Below are 19105 nucleotides of genomic sequence, written 5' to 3'. Positions count from 1 at the left end.
TAATATATCGATTATGCAGGTAAGCGTTAATGCGATGCCGACGATTCAAAAGCTGATTAAAATGTTGGCGCTATACTCTGTTATGCGATTACGATTATGATTACACAACTATTTGCATGTCTGCCTATGTGTGTGTGTGTGTGTGGTATGTTTGCGAGAGATTTAATATGGTGTAGTAAATATTTACAAAAGTGTTCAATACTAACGAGATGATATTTAACAAGACGCCACAATAAATTTACGCCTGCCATGCAAATGCAAGCAAATAAAATAAAGCGCAAAGGACAAAGGATAACGAAACTATATATATACACAGTAGGAACATGACTCACTGGTATTTATTTAAGTGTGTGTTTGCGTGAGTACTGTGGTGATCAAGTAGTAAAAAGAGTGTAGAGAATATATTTGCGGAAGATTAATGTATAAGCTGCACAACTAAAGCTATTTATGGAACAAAGTGAAATGCTGCATGCAGCAAACCATTCTTGTGGCAGTCTTTATTTATGCGCTTTGTTTGTTTGCCCTAGCACGGCAATTCATGCCACATAATTTCATTCGTGCAACCCACGCAGCTCAACTGAATGTGAGCATGCCGCTGACTGACTGCTTTTCACTGTCATTGTTTCTTTCTTTGCCGCAGATACGCTCCACAACAAGTACCCGCATGGACCGTCCGCAGCGGATATAAATCGTCTTCTCAATGCGACATCAACAACAACACTGGACATGACGGTTGGCGGCAAAGGTGCGCACGCCGGTGTCGGTGGTGGCAAGTGGCGCACCGAAGTACAGTTCACTGAAGGTCAGCTGGGCGGCGGTGGGCGCGCCGGCGAATACCAACCCGACCTGCTGCCCGCATACAGCACCCACAAAGCCGTCAACAATAGTTGTAGTAACAGTAACATTAACGGTCATGCCAACAGTGCGGTCAGCAATCAGCAGCAAGGACAGCTTTATAGTCCGATAAAAGCAACGAGGACAATAAATCTGCACGATGACCAGCAAATGTCACAGCAGCAACTTCAACACCAACAACAACCACCCATTGTGGCCAAGAGTAAATATAATATCAATGCGCAAGAGTATCTGCAGTCCAGGTATGGTGCCGCCAGCAAGCCTCACGAGAAGACATTGCGCCGCGGTGACGTGATTGCGGTGGCGACGACCAGCATCGCCCTCACCACGACCGGTTCAATGCCAACGACGACTGTTAGCGCGTCCAGTGGCGTGGCGCCGCAAGCGGAAAGTGGCTTCTCGACGCTACAACGACACAGTAAATCAGTTGCGCTACCGCCGCGCACACCCACCGATACACATGCTGTGACAGCGGCAGCGTCGAGCAGCAGCACCGGTTATGGCTACGAGTATCGGCAGCCACCGCCGCCACCTTACAATTCGGCGCATCGCACTGCGAGCGGCCTACAGCTGTTACAGCGACGCACCAGCATCAACAGCGAGGCGAATAACGAACAAACGAGCGCGACGAAGGACCTTGGCTATCGGGAGACAATAGGCGGCAGTAGTTATGGTGGCGCCGGCGGTGTTGGTATGGGGGATGGCGCACGTCAGACCATTGTGACAGCATCCTCATCACTGCAATTCCTCACGACCACTGGGTACGGTGGCAATGCGGCGCCGCAACGGCAACTGCTTTGATTGTCTACGCAGGCTGGTGTGCTGAGGTAGAATATCGGGCGGTTGCTCTAAGCGGCGCGCACCGTTGTGGTGATTTGTACAGGCGGTTGCGAACTGGAGAATGGTAAGTGAAACTATATAATAAATTCATTAAAAAGGGACTACTAAAAAAATATTGGTCTGACCTTGCACTAAAATATAGACAATTTATAGTGGGAACATACAAACCGCGTAGAATAATTAACATTCTGCATTGCCACATCAATTTATTGGAATTAGGACAGTGAAAAATGTGTGTTGTTCTTTCAGTACCTGGCAGATAATACCATTCCATTATTTAATGAATACGAATACTTATTTTGTTAAACCAGAGTTACATTTGAAACCAATATCATCATAAACCATTCTAACCTCGATAACAAAGAAAATTGTAGACTAATTTAGTTTTATCGCAATTGAAAAAGACGTTTAATTTTACACAAATTATAAGAGTGTTTTTCTATTAAAACTCGATTTTTGATCAGATCAAAAAGCCAATTTATTACATTTATTATATCCTCGCAACATGTTCTTACAGAGTTTAATACTTTTATTCCCCAAACGGTGAATAAGATTTTATTGGAGCTGGTGTCAAAAGGAGCAATGTGTGTAGCACCGTTCACATTGAAGTCAAATATTTATTCTTTTGACATTTCCATGTTACATTTCGTAAATAGGCGAATCTTGTCAAGTTCCCATGTAACGCAACTTTATATTCCGTCTGATTATTTCACTTTACAGTACATAATTCAAGCCCTAATTAACTTAGTGCCTTCAAAGTATGCCATCTAACCATAACTATTTAAACACCCACATACCGGAAGTGTGGAATCTAAAATCCTTGTCTGATTTTTTACCGAAAATATCGGCAAATGTGAGAGGTATATGACTAAAATTAGTTACGAATCCGTTCTTAAAAATATTATACCCATATGTCAATATCTCCCTTATCGTTTATGCTATATATCTTATAGAAAGATTATCGAACTTTCGGCTGACTTTATATACCATACATCGGCCACCATGTGAGTTATCTTAATAAAATTGAAAAAGTGTGTTGTTCGTACAACGGTGCATATTTGTTGTTAGAATGAATGAAATCAGATGCAAACTTGCCAAAGATCCAAGTAAGTAATATCAGGAATTTCAAATTCCGTGTGTATTTTATGTAATTTATAATACGAGCACAAGGTCGGGTTAGTGGCCAACATGGTTTGCATACTGAGTTTTTCCAGAAAGTAATAAGACTGAGTCGATTTAAAAAAAAAATTTATTGATTGAACAATAAATACTTTCAAAATAGGCTCCTTCTGCGTCAATACAGCGCAGCCAGCCCGATTTCAAAGCATTGACGGCGTCACGGAAGACATTCTCCGGAATAGCCTTGAGAGCGGTGCATGCTGCTTGGATCCTCTCTGTCGATTCAAAATGCCTGCTTTTCATCGGCCTTATCAGCCGGGAAGCAAAAAAATTCCGAAGTAGAACATCTGGGATGTAAGGTCGCTACGGAAGCATTGAGATGTCGGCCTTGGTTAGATAGCTATTCACAAGAAAGGCGGTGTGATCCTATTCACAAGAAAGGAGGTGTACAACTCTAAGTCTCTTCAGAGCTTCCACGTAAAACTTGGCGTTGATGGTTTGTCCAGGAGTTGCAAATTTATGGTGGACGATGCCTTTAATCGTTTTCACTTTGGATTTGCTCATTCCTCCCTTTTTCGGCCGAGGAGACGCTAGCGTGTGCCACTCCGAAGATTGCTTCTTAGCCTCGGGATCATATTCAAAGATTCATGACTCATTATCTGTGATTAAGTTATTAAAAAAAAGTGGTTCACTTTCCCACATGTTGAAATTTTCTTGGCATACTTCCACCTCTGCTCTAACGAACGCTGCATTTTCGGCCTGACTCTCCAGGTGCTCAGAAACAACTGACCAGCCGCTCGTTCGTTAGCTAGAAACACACTCTACCGAATCCAGTCGGTGCGCGCATGCTCCGAAGTACAGTCGCGGCGGAAGAAAATGAGTCTTATTACTTTCCGGACAAACCCCCCCCCTATCCTTTCCCTTAGTCCCATTATACCTAATGTAAAGATTTTCAAACTTCGAGGATATATCGGTCAATATTTGAGTTATGTCAATGAAAATTACTGAATATATTTTACTCATAACAGTAGGCATAGCACCCTTATAGCCATTACTAGGGTTTCCAAGCATCCGGCTGGCTGTGCTCCGTATGATTGGTAATTGTATGTGAGGTACCTTAATGAAACCCAAGAAAAATTATTTAGTATGTGACATGATAATAGTTAATGGCTCAAATCGGTTCGACTACCCCAACTCTTGTGACGTATGAATATTTTTGGAAATTTACAGGGGAGAGAATGAAACACGACATTAAATGAAATATGAGTGAAACAAAATTTAAATATTGGTTACAACTGGGTTATATCTAAGGTAATACAATTAACCGACAGGTGAACAAAACTTTAATACTTTTTCGCAACATGTTGCAAGTGTCTAAAAATCTTACTCATGTAAATAATAACTGAAAGTGTATGAAATGAACGAATGCTCTAATTTATTGAACGTGCTAATCATGATACGACAATCTTACTTGAGTGGAAATCACCAATTTTGTCTCAGAATATGCGTTTGTAATTCTAATATTTTTCATACATGTAAACCTATTTGCATTTAGCTTTGAGGGAACGGAAATTATGGACTGTGCAACATAATAGGTTAATTATAGCAGATGATGTCAAAAATACTTATAATTTGAGGTCCTTCCGTGTTCCAGAGTATTATATTTCTGAGAATCGTACACAAGCGTTTATATATGCATAAAAGTGTATAACCAGCATAGCAGCATCTATATCGGTCCATCAAAGCAGGTTAAAAGTAAAAAAGAGGACATGTATTCGCACCCTTACTACACTTGTGGAATCGCTTTGAGAAGAATATTTAGCATATACGAGTATTGGCAACATACTTGCGCAGATCACAAACGACATATCCTGCAGATATCCATAGCTAAGATTATATGCGCACACATGCATGCATGTCTTGTTGAGAAAAACACTTTCATCTAAATGTTGTACGCTCATATTTAGGACAGTTCAGCTGCGCCGGCTGCTGAAGTTATTGGCACGTAAGTATGTGCTTCTGTATGAGTGCAAATGCTCGAATGCGCTCAAGTGGATGAGTGTGTGTGTGTGTGTTGCAGATGATGATGATGATGACGATTGCACATTTCGTTTGCAACATGGCACAACAGCAAACCGCGGCAACTTGCATTGCTGATTTGTCATTGAACCATTCGAGCGCAACGCCATTTTCGCATTTCATTTTGCTGCACTCCGGCGATATTTCACTTTTGCTTTTGCACTCTCTGCACACAACAACAGGCATTGACTGTTATTGTCGGAGGATTTGTTGTGTGTGTTTCCATTGTGTGGCGGTTGTCGGCGTTATTTGTAAGCCACACAGCCTGCTGCTTGCAGCGGGCAAACGCTTTTCGCAAAGGTATGCAAAATGGCCGAAATGCGAGTGATGAGAGTGCGTTGCAGAGCAGCAGCGCTGGAACAGATAGGGTGACAGCCAAAGAACTACAGAATGCTTTGCGTTTACAGTTCCATTTACCGCCACCGCCACCAACGCTAGCATACAACACACCAGGCGCGGTGTGTTGCCGGAGCTGTTGCTGGCATTTGATTTTCATGGCGTTGCGAATATCGCCAAAAACTGGGTCAATTTTACAGTCGGCAATAAACTGCCGATGCATTGCGTTGTACCGATGTACAAAGCGGCTATGTGTAAGTACAGCCATGGATGGGTGTGTGTGTGTGTGTGTATGTGGTGTGGTGTTGTAATAACGCTGCTTCTTTGGCCGGAGTGTATCAAAGTGGAATTGCTAAAATGTTCACGCATTGCACTAAAGCGAGTGCTGCAATCTTTGCTGCGGAAATATTTGTGCAGCTCGCAATTGAGAGAATTCAGCTGGAATCGTGTAATTAGTAGTTGATGCTCCGTTGGCGTCCCGTACGTATTTTTTTCATACTCTAATTACTTCCGGAAAGCTGCGGGTGTAGGTGTCGCTAAAAAAGGAAAAGCTGGATGTTGCTCTTTAAATGTAATGAAAATTTTGAGTTTGTGCTTCAATGGTATTTTTTAACAGAAAGAAGTCAGTTCTACAATTACTACGAGCAAGCTTTTATCGTCAGTTCAGACCACTTGCAACATAAATTTAACAAAGTGAACAAAATCGAGTAGTTACTACGCCCAACTCCAATGTAATAATATCGCAGACAGAAGAAAAGCGAGCTTTACATGCTGATACGGCTACTACGAGTCAATAAAAGCCGCCACAACTCTCTGGGTGCAAATTTCTCTCAACGGAAACAGCCAATCCAAACCAAGTGTGATACAATGTGAACAAGATGAATATCGTCGAAGAAATTGTAGCATTTAACCCGAAAATGGTTAAAATGGATGTGGCTTTCAGTAGTTTTTCCTTAGCCTGTGGTATCTCTGGTAAGCCTAGACTAATCCCTCAGAACCTGCTGTCAACAAGCGACAATTGTGGAACCGATTTATGTTTCTTAAGGCTAAGGGAAGACCAGTTCCATTTTCCATGTCATACAACCTTTGGTTTAGTGTAGCAACTCCATTTTCTTGCTTGAAATTTTATAAATATTTCTGTGGGGTGCTCGTTCTTAAAAGCATTCGATAGCGTTCGGTGTTCATTTCATTTCTCAATTCATTTTTTAACAAATTGAACTGCTCAGTGGTTCACTCAATGTATTCACGGTACAGTTTTGATAAATTGTTGGCTACAGCATTCCTTGGGAAAAGCCTGTTTGCGACGTGAAGAGAGCTTTCAACAGAGAGATTACTCGTCTACAAACAAACTTCGCCTTTGTTAGCTATGAACGACTGTAGCTGGACCCCAAGCTGCAAGATTTCTCGCAACTGAATTTCTACGTATTGTCGGAAAGAAAGTCTAAATTACAAACTAAATAATATTAACCTTGACTTGTAAGGAAGAATTTTGCTGAAAGGCGATCTAACTCAGAGTTGTTGGAAAAGTCCCAAGTCAAGTCGACACTTAACAAATTAAAAAGTTATTTGTAAAATTTAATCTCTTTCTAATTTATTTATAAAATATCATGATTGCAAATCTTCTTTATGTTACAATAAAAACATTATGTTATTAATTTAAAGGGAATTTAAAATGTTCTGCGTGCTCAAGCTGAAGTAAAAAGTTTATGTTTTACAACTAGCAATCTCGTACACTCCAGATTTAAAAGTAAATTTTTACCCACTAAATGAATACATGAACTGCTTGCAATTAATATTTATATTCAATCAAAGTAAAAACCTGCATAGTGTATATCATGAAAGTTTAGTGGTAAGCGGCATTGAACTAGGAACAGAAGTCTTTCACCTTCGCACATTTTGTGATATAAAAAACCGAAGTCATCGAATTTCATAGCAGTAACCCTTAATCAGTAATGAATTATTGAATAGCTTTGAAGCGTCTACTTAGACATTGCAGGATTACTCAAGAGGCAATATAAAGCTATTTATTATAATTACATTTACTTAAGAGGGTCACATTCCTTTTTAGGTCGTGAGTGACATGCAAGACAGTTAAGGTGACAAAAAAATTAATTACGATTTTGAAAAGGAATCGAATTTCTAAAAAAAAAACAAAAACGAAATGAAAAAAATTTGAGAATAGATACTTTGGAAGTTTGACAAATGACAGTACGTTTGAAAATAATTGCAATCAACGACAACGAAAATTGTACTTCACAGTTTTTTTATTATTTGGCTGAGCAAATAATAGCCCTAAAATATCCTAAATTCAACGTAATAAATGGGGATACAGCTTTATTCCTTTTTATAATACAATATATATATATGTACTATGTAATCATCAAAAGATATAGTCCAAAAGCACATAAAAAATTCACACAGTACGCCATGTCGTATGAGCAACATATAATTTAGAAGGCTGTTGTATATGTACATATGTTCAGTTCAATAAATTTGATGTTTATTTTTAAATGTGAAGCCATTTCTTAAGAAAAAAAGGAAACCGAAGTAATCAGTGTACACAAGCACACGAGTGTTTTACCACAGAATGGCTTTTACAAAGTTATTCCTTCACGTTATACGTATACTGGGCATTTAATAATGTATACGGTTTGTTTTGTGAACCAAATAATCGTTATTTAATTGCGACTAGTTCAGAGAGAGAGGACATAATTTTGTATAATATGAAATTTATGAATTAAATATATTTAAAGAAGAAGTCAAAGTTCAATATCAAATTAAAAGGCTTTGTAGAAGAAAAGTGGTCCTAAATCGTTTTTATAAATATTAAACTTTGCTGAACACATTACTTTTCCAATAAAAGTCAGTAATTCGCGCAATCATGGATCGGTGTCGCACCACGTTTACTCATGTTTATAGTCTCCATTCTTATATATATCGTACAGTATGCACGGAGGATACTATTATTGCTGTGCAGCAGAATAACGTAGAAGACCCGAATGGAGCTGTGCCCATATTTTGTATTGAAGATTTTGCAGAAGGATCTTTCTTTGCGGGCTTACGTGATCATGCAAGAATTGAAGCCGAACGACCAACTAGCGCGTCGTATGTTCGGTGCATCGGCCCAGTAGTAGATGGCCACAGATCCGGTTTTTCCACAAGAAATTTTTTTTTTCTCTATGAAGCTCAATTTAGGTTGATTGGGTACGATAGTATACTAAATTGTCGCATTTGGAGTGATGACAGTCTCCAATTTACTGTTTGGTGTGCAATATAGGCAGAGCGGATTTTGGGTGTTTTATCTTCAAAAGTGAAGCCGTCCATAATATTACAATCAGTGGGAACGTTTTAGAGCCACGATTAATGTGTTTTTCTCATGCCAGATTCACCAAGTTGAAGTAGACGAATTTTGGTTTTAACAAGACCACGCTACATGCCATAAAGCCAGCGAAACAATCAATAAATTGAAAAAAAAAAACTTTAGCATGGTCACTATGGTCGTGCAATTTAACAATGCTGGAATATTTTGTGGGAAGTGGTGAAGCAGCTTGTATTCCACGCCTTATTGACAGACTTAATATACCCTGTTTATGATGTAAAAATGAAGCGTAAAGTACATTACCATTGTTATTGATATTACACGGCTGCTTCAGTCGGTAGAACTTCATGATTATAATAATAGCAATTGACTCTTTCTTCGATGTGACTTATAAATTCTTATCCTTTTCTCAACATCTATCGCTGAAAGAGTGTAATTCACCAAAAAATACTGGGATATACATATGTCATATGATGATGATTTGTAGAAACTCCTACAACTTATTGAAGGAATCTGGACACCATTTTGCACTTGCAGCAGGTCGAAATCTTGTCTGACTCTCATTTTCACTCAAAACGCCAATCAGAGATGAATGTTTTGGGCACTGGTGAACTTGTTTGCATCATATTCATACAAACGAACACAGTAAATGAAACTAAATAAATCAAAACCGAATAAATGTATCACCAGCATTATGAGTAACAGTAGCTCGGCGCCAGCACTCTGCACAAGGAAATCCACAGCGAAATTGAGTTACGAAATAAAACGTCACAGAGAGTAAAATAACAAAAAAAAAAAAAAAAAAAAAAAAAAAAAAAAAAATATATATCAAAAAGAAAGATATAGAAAAATGAGACAAAATATTAAAGATAATAAAATATAAAAAAAGTAAAATAACTAAAAATATAGAGTGAAATATACAGAAATGGAAAGTAATGAATGAAAAGCTTGCTTGCCGCAAAGGAAACAGCTGTGAGGCGGCAGACAATGGACGGCGTAATGATAAAACTTACCCAAGTATATACATATATAGTAAAAATTTTCAAGCAAAAGAAGAACTAGTACGAATGCAAAGCGGGGGAAATATGAGTGAAGTAATGAAAAATTCAAAGAAATCTCATTCAATCTCGCTAAATGTATAAGCATGCCTCCAAGTGGGTGCGCGCAAATACGCTTGTGCCGTGCGTAAGTTTCCGTCTGCACACCGATTCTATTTTGGCACTTATTACAAATGCCGCTGCACACACAAACACACATAGCAGCTGTGCCTCTAACGTGGCATTGCACGGCGGCTGTGAGTATAATGCCATTGCCAAAGACTGGCGGAAGCGGATGTTTTTTTGTTTTTGTTATTTGAGCGAGCAATAATAGAAATTGTTAGACGAAGTGGTTTGCGGAAGAGTCAGTGAACGTGAGAGAGACGGGCGGCGAGAAAGGAGCGGAGTGGTGACAGCAAAACTGCTTGGAACCGAATAAGACGCATCCGCATTTCATGGAGGAGCGCTGATCCCTCACTTTTTGTGGCAACAAAGTTTTATTGTTTACTGAAGGTTAAATGTTGAAATGTTTAAAAATGCATATTTTATTCATCTGCATGGAATACTTAATTTTTTATCAGCTTCTCTAGTTGCCATATCAAGTTAGAGGAATTTTCTGCTTTGCCTATTTCTTGGAGCCTCTGCGTTTTTTACTTCCACTAAACATTTTTGTTATTATTTGTTATTTACCTTTGTGAAAAAAATGGAAATACAAACGAAAATAATTCTATTGTGTTTCCCCTGCCAGCACTTTCCTTTATTTATGTCCATTTAAGCTGGTTGATCTTCTGATCTGGCAATGCTTTTATTTTCTCCTTGAGTGTTATTCGTTAGGCGTAAAAACTTTTACCACTTAACATATTGCGCCAATATATGTGCCGCTCACAGCGTGCTGTGCATAAATGAGTAGAATAACTCAAAACTGGCTTATGAGAAAAGTTTTTGTTCTACAAATATGATGATTTCATTCGGTGGGCTTTTGAAGGAAATTTTAGCAGCTTAGATGTCGTCTCAGTTGGATTAATATAGGTTTTATAGAGCAGCTGTAAACATTCCACCAGATAATTGTTGTTTTTGTTAGAACGAGTGCTGGTACAAAGGAAACCTGGCGACTTCACCAGATGTTTCCAAGATTCCGAGTATAATTCAAAGAAACGTCGGCCTTAAAAATCTATTAGTCCTTCAAGAGCAGCTTAAACACTTTACAACAAATTTTAAAGGTATACATATGTATACATAAGTATATATATTTTATATATATTGGCTATGTTGCAAACTACTAAAGTTGTGATAATTTAGTGAAGAATGTGTGAAAAGTTCTAAATTTCACATGTAATATGGTGAAGTAAGGATAGAGGATATTTTATTGAAATTTTCCCGATAACTCAGAATTCCATTCTTCGGTGGAAGCAGCACATGAATCTTACCATAGTCAAAAGCTACCAAAACACTTATGATGTGCAATCAAATTGTTGGGAAATACTGATGTTGTAAGCTGAGGGCTATCAGGTGGTTATACACTGGCTTGAGGTTCGAAAACAACGCAAATTTCGGTAGGACTTCAGCAATCAAAACTGCAAATATTTGCCTGCATCTGCGCATCGAGCTGTGTAGGAGTGCATAGAACGACTGAATTGCCTAAAGCACCTTAACTGGCTGCCACGTCACGTGGGTATAGCCAAACTGTCTAACGAGTTTGTCCGTTCTGCAAGTGCTACTAAGACGAAAGGAGGAGAACCACATATTTCGATTGGTCCTCATACAATAAAAGGGCTGCTCTGCAAGGAGGAAACAGTGGACAGGCAAACGTATTGGCAACGACTAACTACAAGTTATGCGCCTGGCCAAGTTTTTGATGGGTGGTTACAACATCAATAGATTTAGATATGTAATCAATACCCCAAAAAGAGATAAATTCCGGCTGCTTATCACTGGATGCTACACAGCAGTCTAAAGATGCATGATTAAGGACATTATCTCCAAGTATCCGAATAGGGATCACATAGTCTGCTTAGTACATAGTAGTACTATAATAGAATTTATGAGTGTGCTGCATCTCTGTGAGCCATTGTGATAAAGGGAAGGGCAGTATAAACCTCAATTTATATCTATCTATCCATATTTGAGTTATAGTTATCTTAGCAAAGTTAAGATAATATTTCAACAATATATATAGTTTAATGTCGAGAATATGAAATCGGTCAACGAATTACCCTATTCTATCAATTGAGAAGGCAAAACCCATGAATTGGTCTTCAAAATATTCACCAGATCTGGCTCTCCTATTCTCAGATCTCAGAATAATGCTCTCTGGTACTAAACCTTTCACCTATACGACTTCTTCGCTGAAAACTGCGGGACGACTACCGCTGCTGGTGTATTTGCGTATAAAATCTTCGGGCATAGGTGGGTGGGTAATGTCGGTTGGGCAAACACCAACTATGTGACCCCACTTTTCAACTGGGAAAGCAAGTTCAAAGTGAACATAGAAAAAGATTAGCTACGTGCAACACTCTAAATATCTAAGTTTTCGAACCACTGTAGTATATTTGAAGCTGTGGTCTTTCCTATTGCGAAAGCTACGGAGATGCAGACAGCCAAGCAGCAATCAAGGCAGTAACCTCGTATTTCATATCGCTCAGAAGTATCTTAGGAAGCAGAAAAGTAGTGGAAAGTGTTGCTAGAAGAAAGCAACTTCACTCCTACTGGGTGCCAGGCCACAAATTCATTGAGAGTAATGAACTAGATTGCCAAAAACGGTGTCCGGCTAACATTCGAAAATGTGAACAACATTAGGAAACCCATCCATTGTCCTTATGAAGATCTGAACAGAAGAATGGTAAAGAAAACCAACATCCTAACCTAAACTAAACATAATAGACTAATTAGTTCACATTATCTCCCGGCGCTAATATTTTGTGGTAATTTCCGATCAGATGTAAAAGATGGTCGTTTATGTTGGTCAAATGTATAATATTTTAATAAAATGAAGTCATGCAAGTTTCCTAAAAGTAATATGATTTAGCGCTGAAAATGAAATCGGTGTAATCCTCATATTTCTAACACTGAAGTTTTCTTCACATAATCCATATATTAAATTTATCACTTATGAGTTTATTGTGAGTGAAACTATGAAACAAAATTAAGGGTACTGGTATAAGCTAACTACCTATCCCATTATTATGTAAATAATCACGGTATTTGCCTTCGGAAGTATTATATGTCGGAAATGTCAAGCCTGTAATTTACACAAGTATCCAAGATGCAATTCTGAACCTTTTGTAGACATTTTATTGCCCACTTGTAGTTATACCTTGCCCTTAGCATAACTTAAATAATGTTTGTGTATTTTAGATTTTGAAATAAAACCATTTGCGGCATGAAATTGATATTCTCCGCTCAGCCTTGCAATGATCTCATAGCCAATTTGTTGCAACTGCTACAGCCAATGTTGGCAAACGGAAAATAAATCATTCGAATCACTGGTATTTGATCAGCTGCACATTTCCTGCTCTGTTGGCAGCGCACCAACTTGTCACTGTCACACTCGTACATGACGCCACATGACGCCACATGACAGTTACGCATTGTTGCCTCGACATATCCAATAACACTTATGAAAACAAAGCACAAAGCACAAAGTGAGTGAATCAAATTGCTATCAATTTGAATGCTAAGAATTGCAGAAAAGGATTAAACTATGTGTGCGCCGGAGAGGAGGAATTAGAGCGCAAAAGTGTTGGTCTTGCAACACAACGCTTTATTGAATTTACATAAGTGCAGATCACTCTGTGTATGTGTGAATGTGCGACTGACACCCTGTGTGAGAGTGTGTGTGTGTAAGAGTGTGCCGAGGACGTTTTTCTCGTCGAGCAAACTCACTTTAAATGGAAATTTGTCTCACTGACTTGGTGATGAGTTTTTGAATTGAATTGCATTTGCTGCTAGAAAAATACTTAATACAACAACAATAGCAACAACAGTAAAATTTAAGATAGTGTGTGTTCGCAATGCAGCAAACAGCAGCAGTACGCCTTAACCCTACCGGCTGAGCTACAGCACTAGCTGACAGTTTTAACCACCCCGCCCCCCTTCCTTCCTCGACGAGTCACACAAATGACAATTGAATTCGCACACACACGCTGCAGCAACAACAAAATGCAAGAATCTAAAGAGGGAAAAAGCTTAGCCTCGGCAATATTGAGGATACAATACCCTTCACAAGTGCATTTGTTTACGATCGGAATTATATGTTCGGGAATTATAGCGATATTATGCGCTAAGATAATTTTGTTGGTAAATTTATCAAACAAAAAAGCTCATCAAAGAATTTTTGTTTTTATTTTATTTATTTATTTTTTTTTTTTTTTTTATAAGTCAGTTTGTTACCAGCTATATGCTACAGTGGTCCGATCTGAAGAATATACTCAGAGCTTGTATGATTATCTTGGATCAGTGAAATAAATGCGTTAAGATATCTTGTCAAATAAGAATGTTTTGCTTGTAGGGACATGTTGTTGTAGCGGCAGAATTTTGGCGAGTTGACAGTCCTTAACCAGAAAAAAATCCGGGTCCATTTCGGTTAGGTAGACTCGACTGTGGGGGAACAGCTTATAGGGGCTTAATATGTATCGGTTTGTTGTCCGAACTTTACAATATTTTCGCAGATTATACCACGATACTCCCCGAGGCGCCAGTCACATGAGCAGGTTGAGATGTCCTCCAGCCGCTCTAGCTCAGACCGCGAGCGAAGAAGATGTCTTCAGCATGCAAACAACACTTACAGAGTGGTTCGAGCTGCCCAAGCAGGGAGTCCATCATAAGGTTACAAATATATGGACCAAAAATGGAACTTTGCGGGCAGCTACGAACCACTCCAATCTCCACACTCCTGTTCACGCTGACTAGAGAGGCTTTTCTGTCCGAAAAGCAACTCCGCCAAAGAGTGATTGCCGGACAGCCAAGCTTCGCCAGCAATTGCACCACTGAGTCCTAGTTTATGTAGTCAAACGCCCCCTTAAATCCAACAAATATGCCAAGGACATGCTTGTTGACATTCTCTCTGACGACATTCCAAACATGAAACCATGCATCCTCTACACTGCGTCCTTTCATGAACCCATGCTGCCTATACGACTACTTGCTCCGCGTTAACTACAGAAGCCGTTCCACCATAGTTCATGGGAACAAACGTTTTTGTACAAATTTTCAGAACAGTATTTCAAGAGCTAGCATGTATTTACAGAGAGACTTGACTAAACTCAGCTCTCAAGCTGATTATTTATAATATAATACTATAATATAAACATATGTATATGTATGTATATACTATATAATTCATAGGGTCTTCGACATTTCCTCCTCGGTGGTACCAACTTCCTGGTAAGGGAATAAAAGGAAGAAAAGAAAAAGAAAAAGGAAATTATGAACTGGCACATATTAGCGCAGCTGGTGATAGCATGATCTTGACTGTATGCATTGGTGTGGGTGTGGGTGTGTGTGAACGTGTGTTAGTGTGACCATGTACGATTGCATATCCGGCAGTTGGGATTTGTTAAGGCAGCTGTGAATTGTGCAAGCTGCCAGCAGAATGTTGTCCATTGCATTTAAATTTAGGAAATAATAAAAACAACAACAACAGTGACAACAACGAAAATGAAAAAAGTTGAAATAATAATAGAAATGATAACGCCCAAAGTTGCAGCAACAGTCAAGAAGAAAACGCTAAAAATACATGCACAGCTGTGGTTGGTAAACAGCAGCAATCATACCACTACACACACACGTATAAGTACGTATGTGCAACGGGCCACATATTTGCAAAACTTTTTTCATAACTGCCACTTTTTTGCTCCAGCACTCCTGCAACAGTCTTTGCACAGCTGACAGCAAATTTGCTAGTGATTTCCCAGGCTTTTAGCCTAGTAGCTACACGACTGTGGGTAAAAATGATATCAGCAGCCACAATAGCAACAAACACACATGTCGCTGCTATTGTGCCACATTTGCAACATTTGTTGACAATTGAATTCGAATTTGGCTTTCTCCGAATTTTCGGTTGTTCTTTCTAGTTTGTTGTTTTTGCCTTCGCATTTGTCTGCTTGCTTACTTAGCTCCTTACTTTAGCTGCTCAACTGCTTCTCGATTGTCTGCGCTCCGATTGCTTGCGTTTTTCTAACGATTTGTTTTTCTTATGAACGCCTTTATTGTTGTTCTTGTACAACACGTTCACTTGCAAACGACGCACAGCTCATGAGTTGTTGTTGGTGTGTTAACAACAACAGCTTGCCGCAAGCGACATAAAAATGTGTGACTTTTGGAAAATCTAAAAGGCATTGACAGCAGCACAACGGCTGGAGAGAGCAGCATAGAGGGGCGACCAGTAGATGTGTGCGGAAAATCGATGCGGTAGAGCTTTGGAGCAGCACGAAGGCAAAAACTAGATAAGGTTCATAACATAGCAAAGTAGAAATTGATAACCTTACTTTGCAGCAGCCGATATTGAAGATGTTGGAGGCCAAATTAGATAAATAATGTTACTTACGGCTGTTTGACACAGTACAACTGGCAATGAAAATATTTTCATATAACTAGCTGGAAGTATACACATACTTGCATATTTATGTGAGAATATGTAATGCCAAAATCGATATAATCAGCAGCTGCCGGTCATAAAAGTTGAAGTTCGAATTGCGAACAACGTTTAATTTCGAGAGGGTCATTTCAATAATAATTATTTTAGAAATACCAGGGTCCGAAAAAGGGGCTTGCCGAAAGTCCCAACTGCATTCCTGAAAACTTGGATCACAGCATTACAAAGGCTTCTTGTGTGGGTCCTTTTGTTTCGAAGTGCAGCTCCTGTGTGACTGCGGGTTGGTTGTGGCTTAGAGTTGAACTCAATCTTAGAACACTGTCCAATAGGCATTTATGCGATAAACATTTTGTTAGACACTAGTAGAAAAATTTGTATGGAGGAGGCTGAGTTGGAATCATCCGGGCATTTGGAAGAAACTCAGAGAGTTCGGTCGATTTGTAGGCGTCTTAAGATGTAATACATATGAACCCACAACGCACCGGCGTTCTAAGCTGTCCAAGTGAGATTATTTTTGTAGTATCGAGCTTTTAACCGAATTTAATCTACCTTAATTTGAATTAAACGTTGTTTATATCCCGCAATGTGGCAGAAGAGATTGGCAAACCGTTTGCCATTGGTGGCGTATGGTTTCCAAGTAGAGGTACGTTTTTTTGAATACCATCACCCATCTTGAGACTAAGCGTTCATTATTGGATATTATTCGATCGAAATAGACCACGTCCCGTTTGGGGACATGTAAAGTCAAAAGCTAATGAGAACAATCCTGTTTCGGTTCAGACCTTGAAGCAAAACACAAGACAAACTACGCTAACAGTCGAAATGCTCGAACGAGTCATAGAAAGTTGAACTCAACGGATGGGCTTTCTGAGACGTAGCCAACGCCAATATTTGAAGGAGATAATACTCAAAGAATAAATGCGACAGAATGTTCTTCCGAATGGTAATAAACATTCTTCATTAAGTTTGAAGTTCTGTGTTTTTCTTTACCTCGTAATTGATCACCTATGTATATGTATGTAACTTCAATGGTATACAAACACATGGTATCCATCGTTTATATCATAGTATGAAAATGGTAGTGGACCAAATTTGAACTAACGTAGTTTAAAACCGTTATATATGAGAAGAAGGCCCGCGATACCTGCGATTTTCTTTTGTTCAACGAAAAGGTTAACAACTCTGTGTCATATAAGTATAAAAAAAGACCACTACTAGCTAGTCATCGAGCTGGATATATTGGAGCTGTTGGCCAGTTGCATACTTAGTAACTTTTACTTGCAACTTAAAGCATATGTCTTCAATAGCAGGAGTCTAAAGCTCTTCATTTTTCTTAGAATCAATTATAAATAAGTATAGCCTCCTTCCAGTTTAGCTGACTTCATAAAATAATTGAAAATATTATTCAAATAATGTTCAATAAACGCATGACAAAGATTGGAAACAAGTAAGTTTATTGCAGCCATCCAAACCAGAGGAGAACTCTTACAGGAATAATAAAGCAGTTAAAGAAAACAATTGAAGTAAGAAATAGGTAATAGAGAAACACTTTGCACACAACAAATAATAAAAAATCTCATTTTGTTTTGGATATTAAATACACTGAATTTTAAAACAACCTTAAAGAAATATATATTATATTCAATATAAATTCTCATTATTTCAAATTCTTTGCAGATCTCTTTAATAATCAAGAAAAATTTTACAACCATGTGGAAGCTCAGTCAAAATGGATTTCTTAAAGAAAGCTGCTGGAGCCGTAAAGTTAACTGGTAAACACCTTCGTATGTAAATATTGCGAGATTTGTGACGGAATTACAAAGTAATTTCAAGAAAAAGTTGAATTTTATTTGGTAACAATTTTTAAATAAATTAAATAAGTGGTTTTTGTGTTGCGTATGGCTATTGATTTCAGTTAAATTCAAAATGCAGATATCAACACCGAGTTTATAAAATGATGAAATTCAAAGGAATTTAATTTGTATTTATGCTATAATATATATATTTTCAACATATTTAAGCTCCAAAACTCGCAACCCTAAGCAACTGTTCTTGAGAAGTTTACTGTTTTAGACATTTTTATAATGTAAAAGATCCTGAGTAACCGGTAGATAAAAAATGCGGTTTGCACCGCGACTTAGGCCGATTCTAAGCCGTCAACGATGTATAATATATGTTCGGTATGCAGTTGCCTTGCGGCTGCTAAATTCGCTCTAATATCCTTACAAAATGGCAGGTTAATAATAATCGTTGGTACTTTTATATTTCAGAGTAGGTAAGAAAGTACTTTCCTATTACATATTATTATTATAGTAGGTCTCACATAATGCTAGCTTATAATGTTTACAGGAGATTATTTTTATCGAGATTTTCAATAACAAATTCACTTGGTGTTATACCGGGTTTTTCAATAAAGATGATATGACGTCTAAGTGTCGCTGTGGACATTTTTAACATGTCCGGATCTGTAATTGCTTTTCATTGTATTTAGTATTATTTAAAACTTCATCGTGGAAATTTATACGCAAGAATAACGTTCACAAATTACTCAAATTTATTATGAAAATCGTTCTCCAATTGCAACTTTTCATGCGCTTTTGCCATTTATGGTCATAATAATCATCCACCTGTGCTCCTGATTCGTCCAATTGTTGAAAATATCGAGCGTATAATTTTTTTTACATAATATTCAAGTACCATGAGACAAACAACCACTTGAGGTAATGAAAATATTATTGCCGCTCAGGCAAGTGTTACTGAAGACCGCAATTTGTCGATGCCAAGACGTTCTCAAGAATGGATGGTGGAAGTTTGAGAATGAATTTGGTCTTGCATCCATATAGAATTGTTCTCACATAAGCACTGTAGCCATTGGATCACCATTAATGTCTTGAATTTCTTGATTTTGTGTTGGAACAACTTGAAACT

The 19105-nt window shown here is 38.4% G+C and overlaps 1 protein-coding gene across 4 annotated transcripts in view; it reads left to right on the top strand.

Annotated features, from left to right (window-relative positions):
* LOC108974921 overlaps positions 1-18063 on the top strand; it is a 164135-nt gene extending 146072 nt beyond the window's left edge. For all 4 annotated transcript variants that reach the window (XM_018943043.1, XM_018943042.1, XM_018943046.1 and 1 more), the window contains 2 exons: positions 641-1759; positions 17855-18063. In XM_018943043.1, the coding sequence (XP_018798588.1) occupies positions 641-1656 (1016 nt within the window). In that variant the 3' untranslated portion in view covers positions 1657-1759; positions 17855-18063. The remainder of the gene's footprint in view (positions 1-640; positions 1760-17854) is intronic.
* Positions 18064-19105: the final 1042 nt, after the last annotated feature.

This window comes from Bactrocera latifrons, unplaced genomic scaffold (assembly GCF_001853355.1).
Source record: "Bactrocera latifrons isolate USDA-ARS-PBARC rearing strain unplaced genomic scaffold, ASM185335v1 scaffold_6, whole genome shotgun sequence".
Taxonomy (NCBI): Eukaryota; Metazoa; Arthropoda; class Insecta; order Diptera; family Tephritidae; genus Bactrocera; species Bactrocera latifrons.
This window is presented reverse-complemented; position numbering and strand designations above follow the sequence as displayed.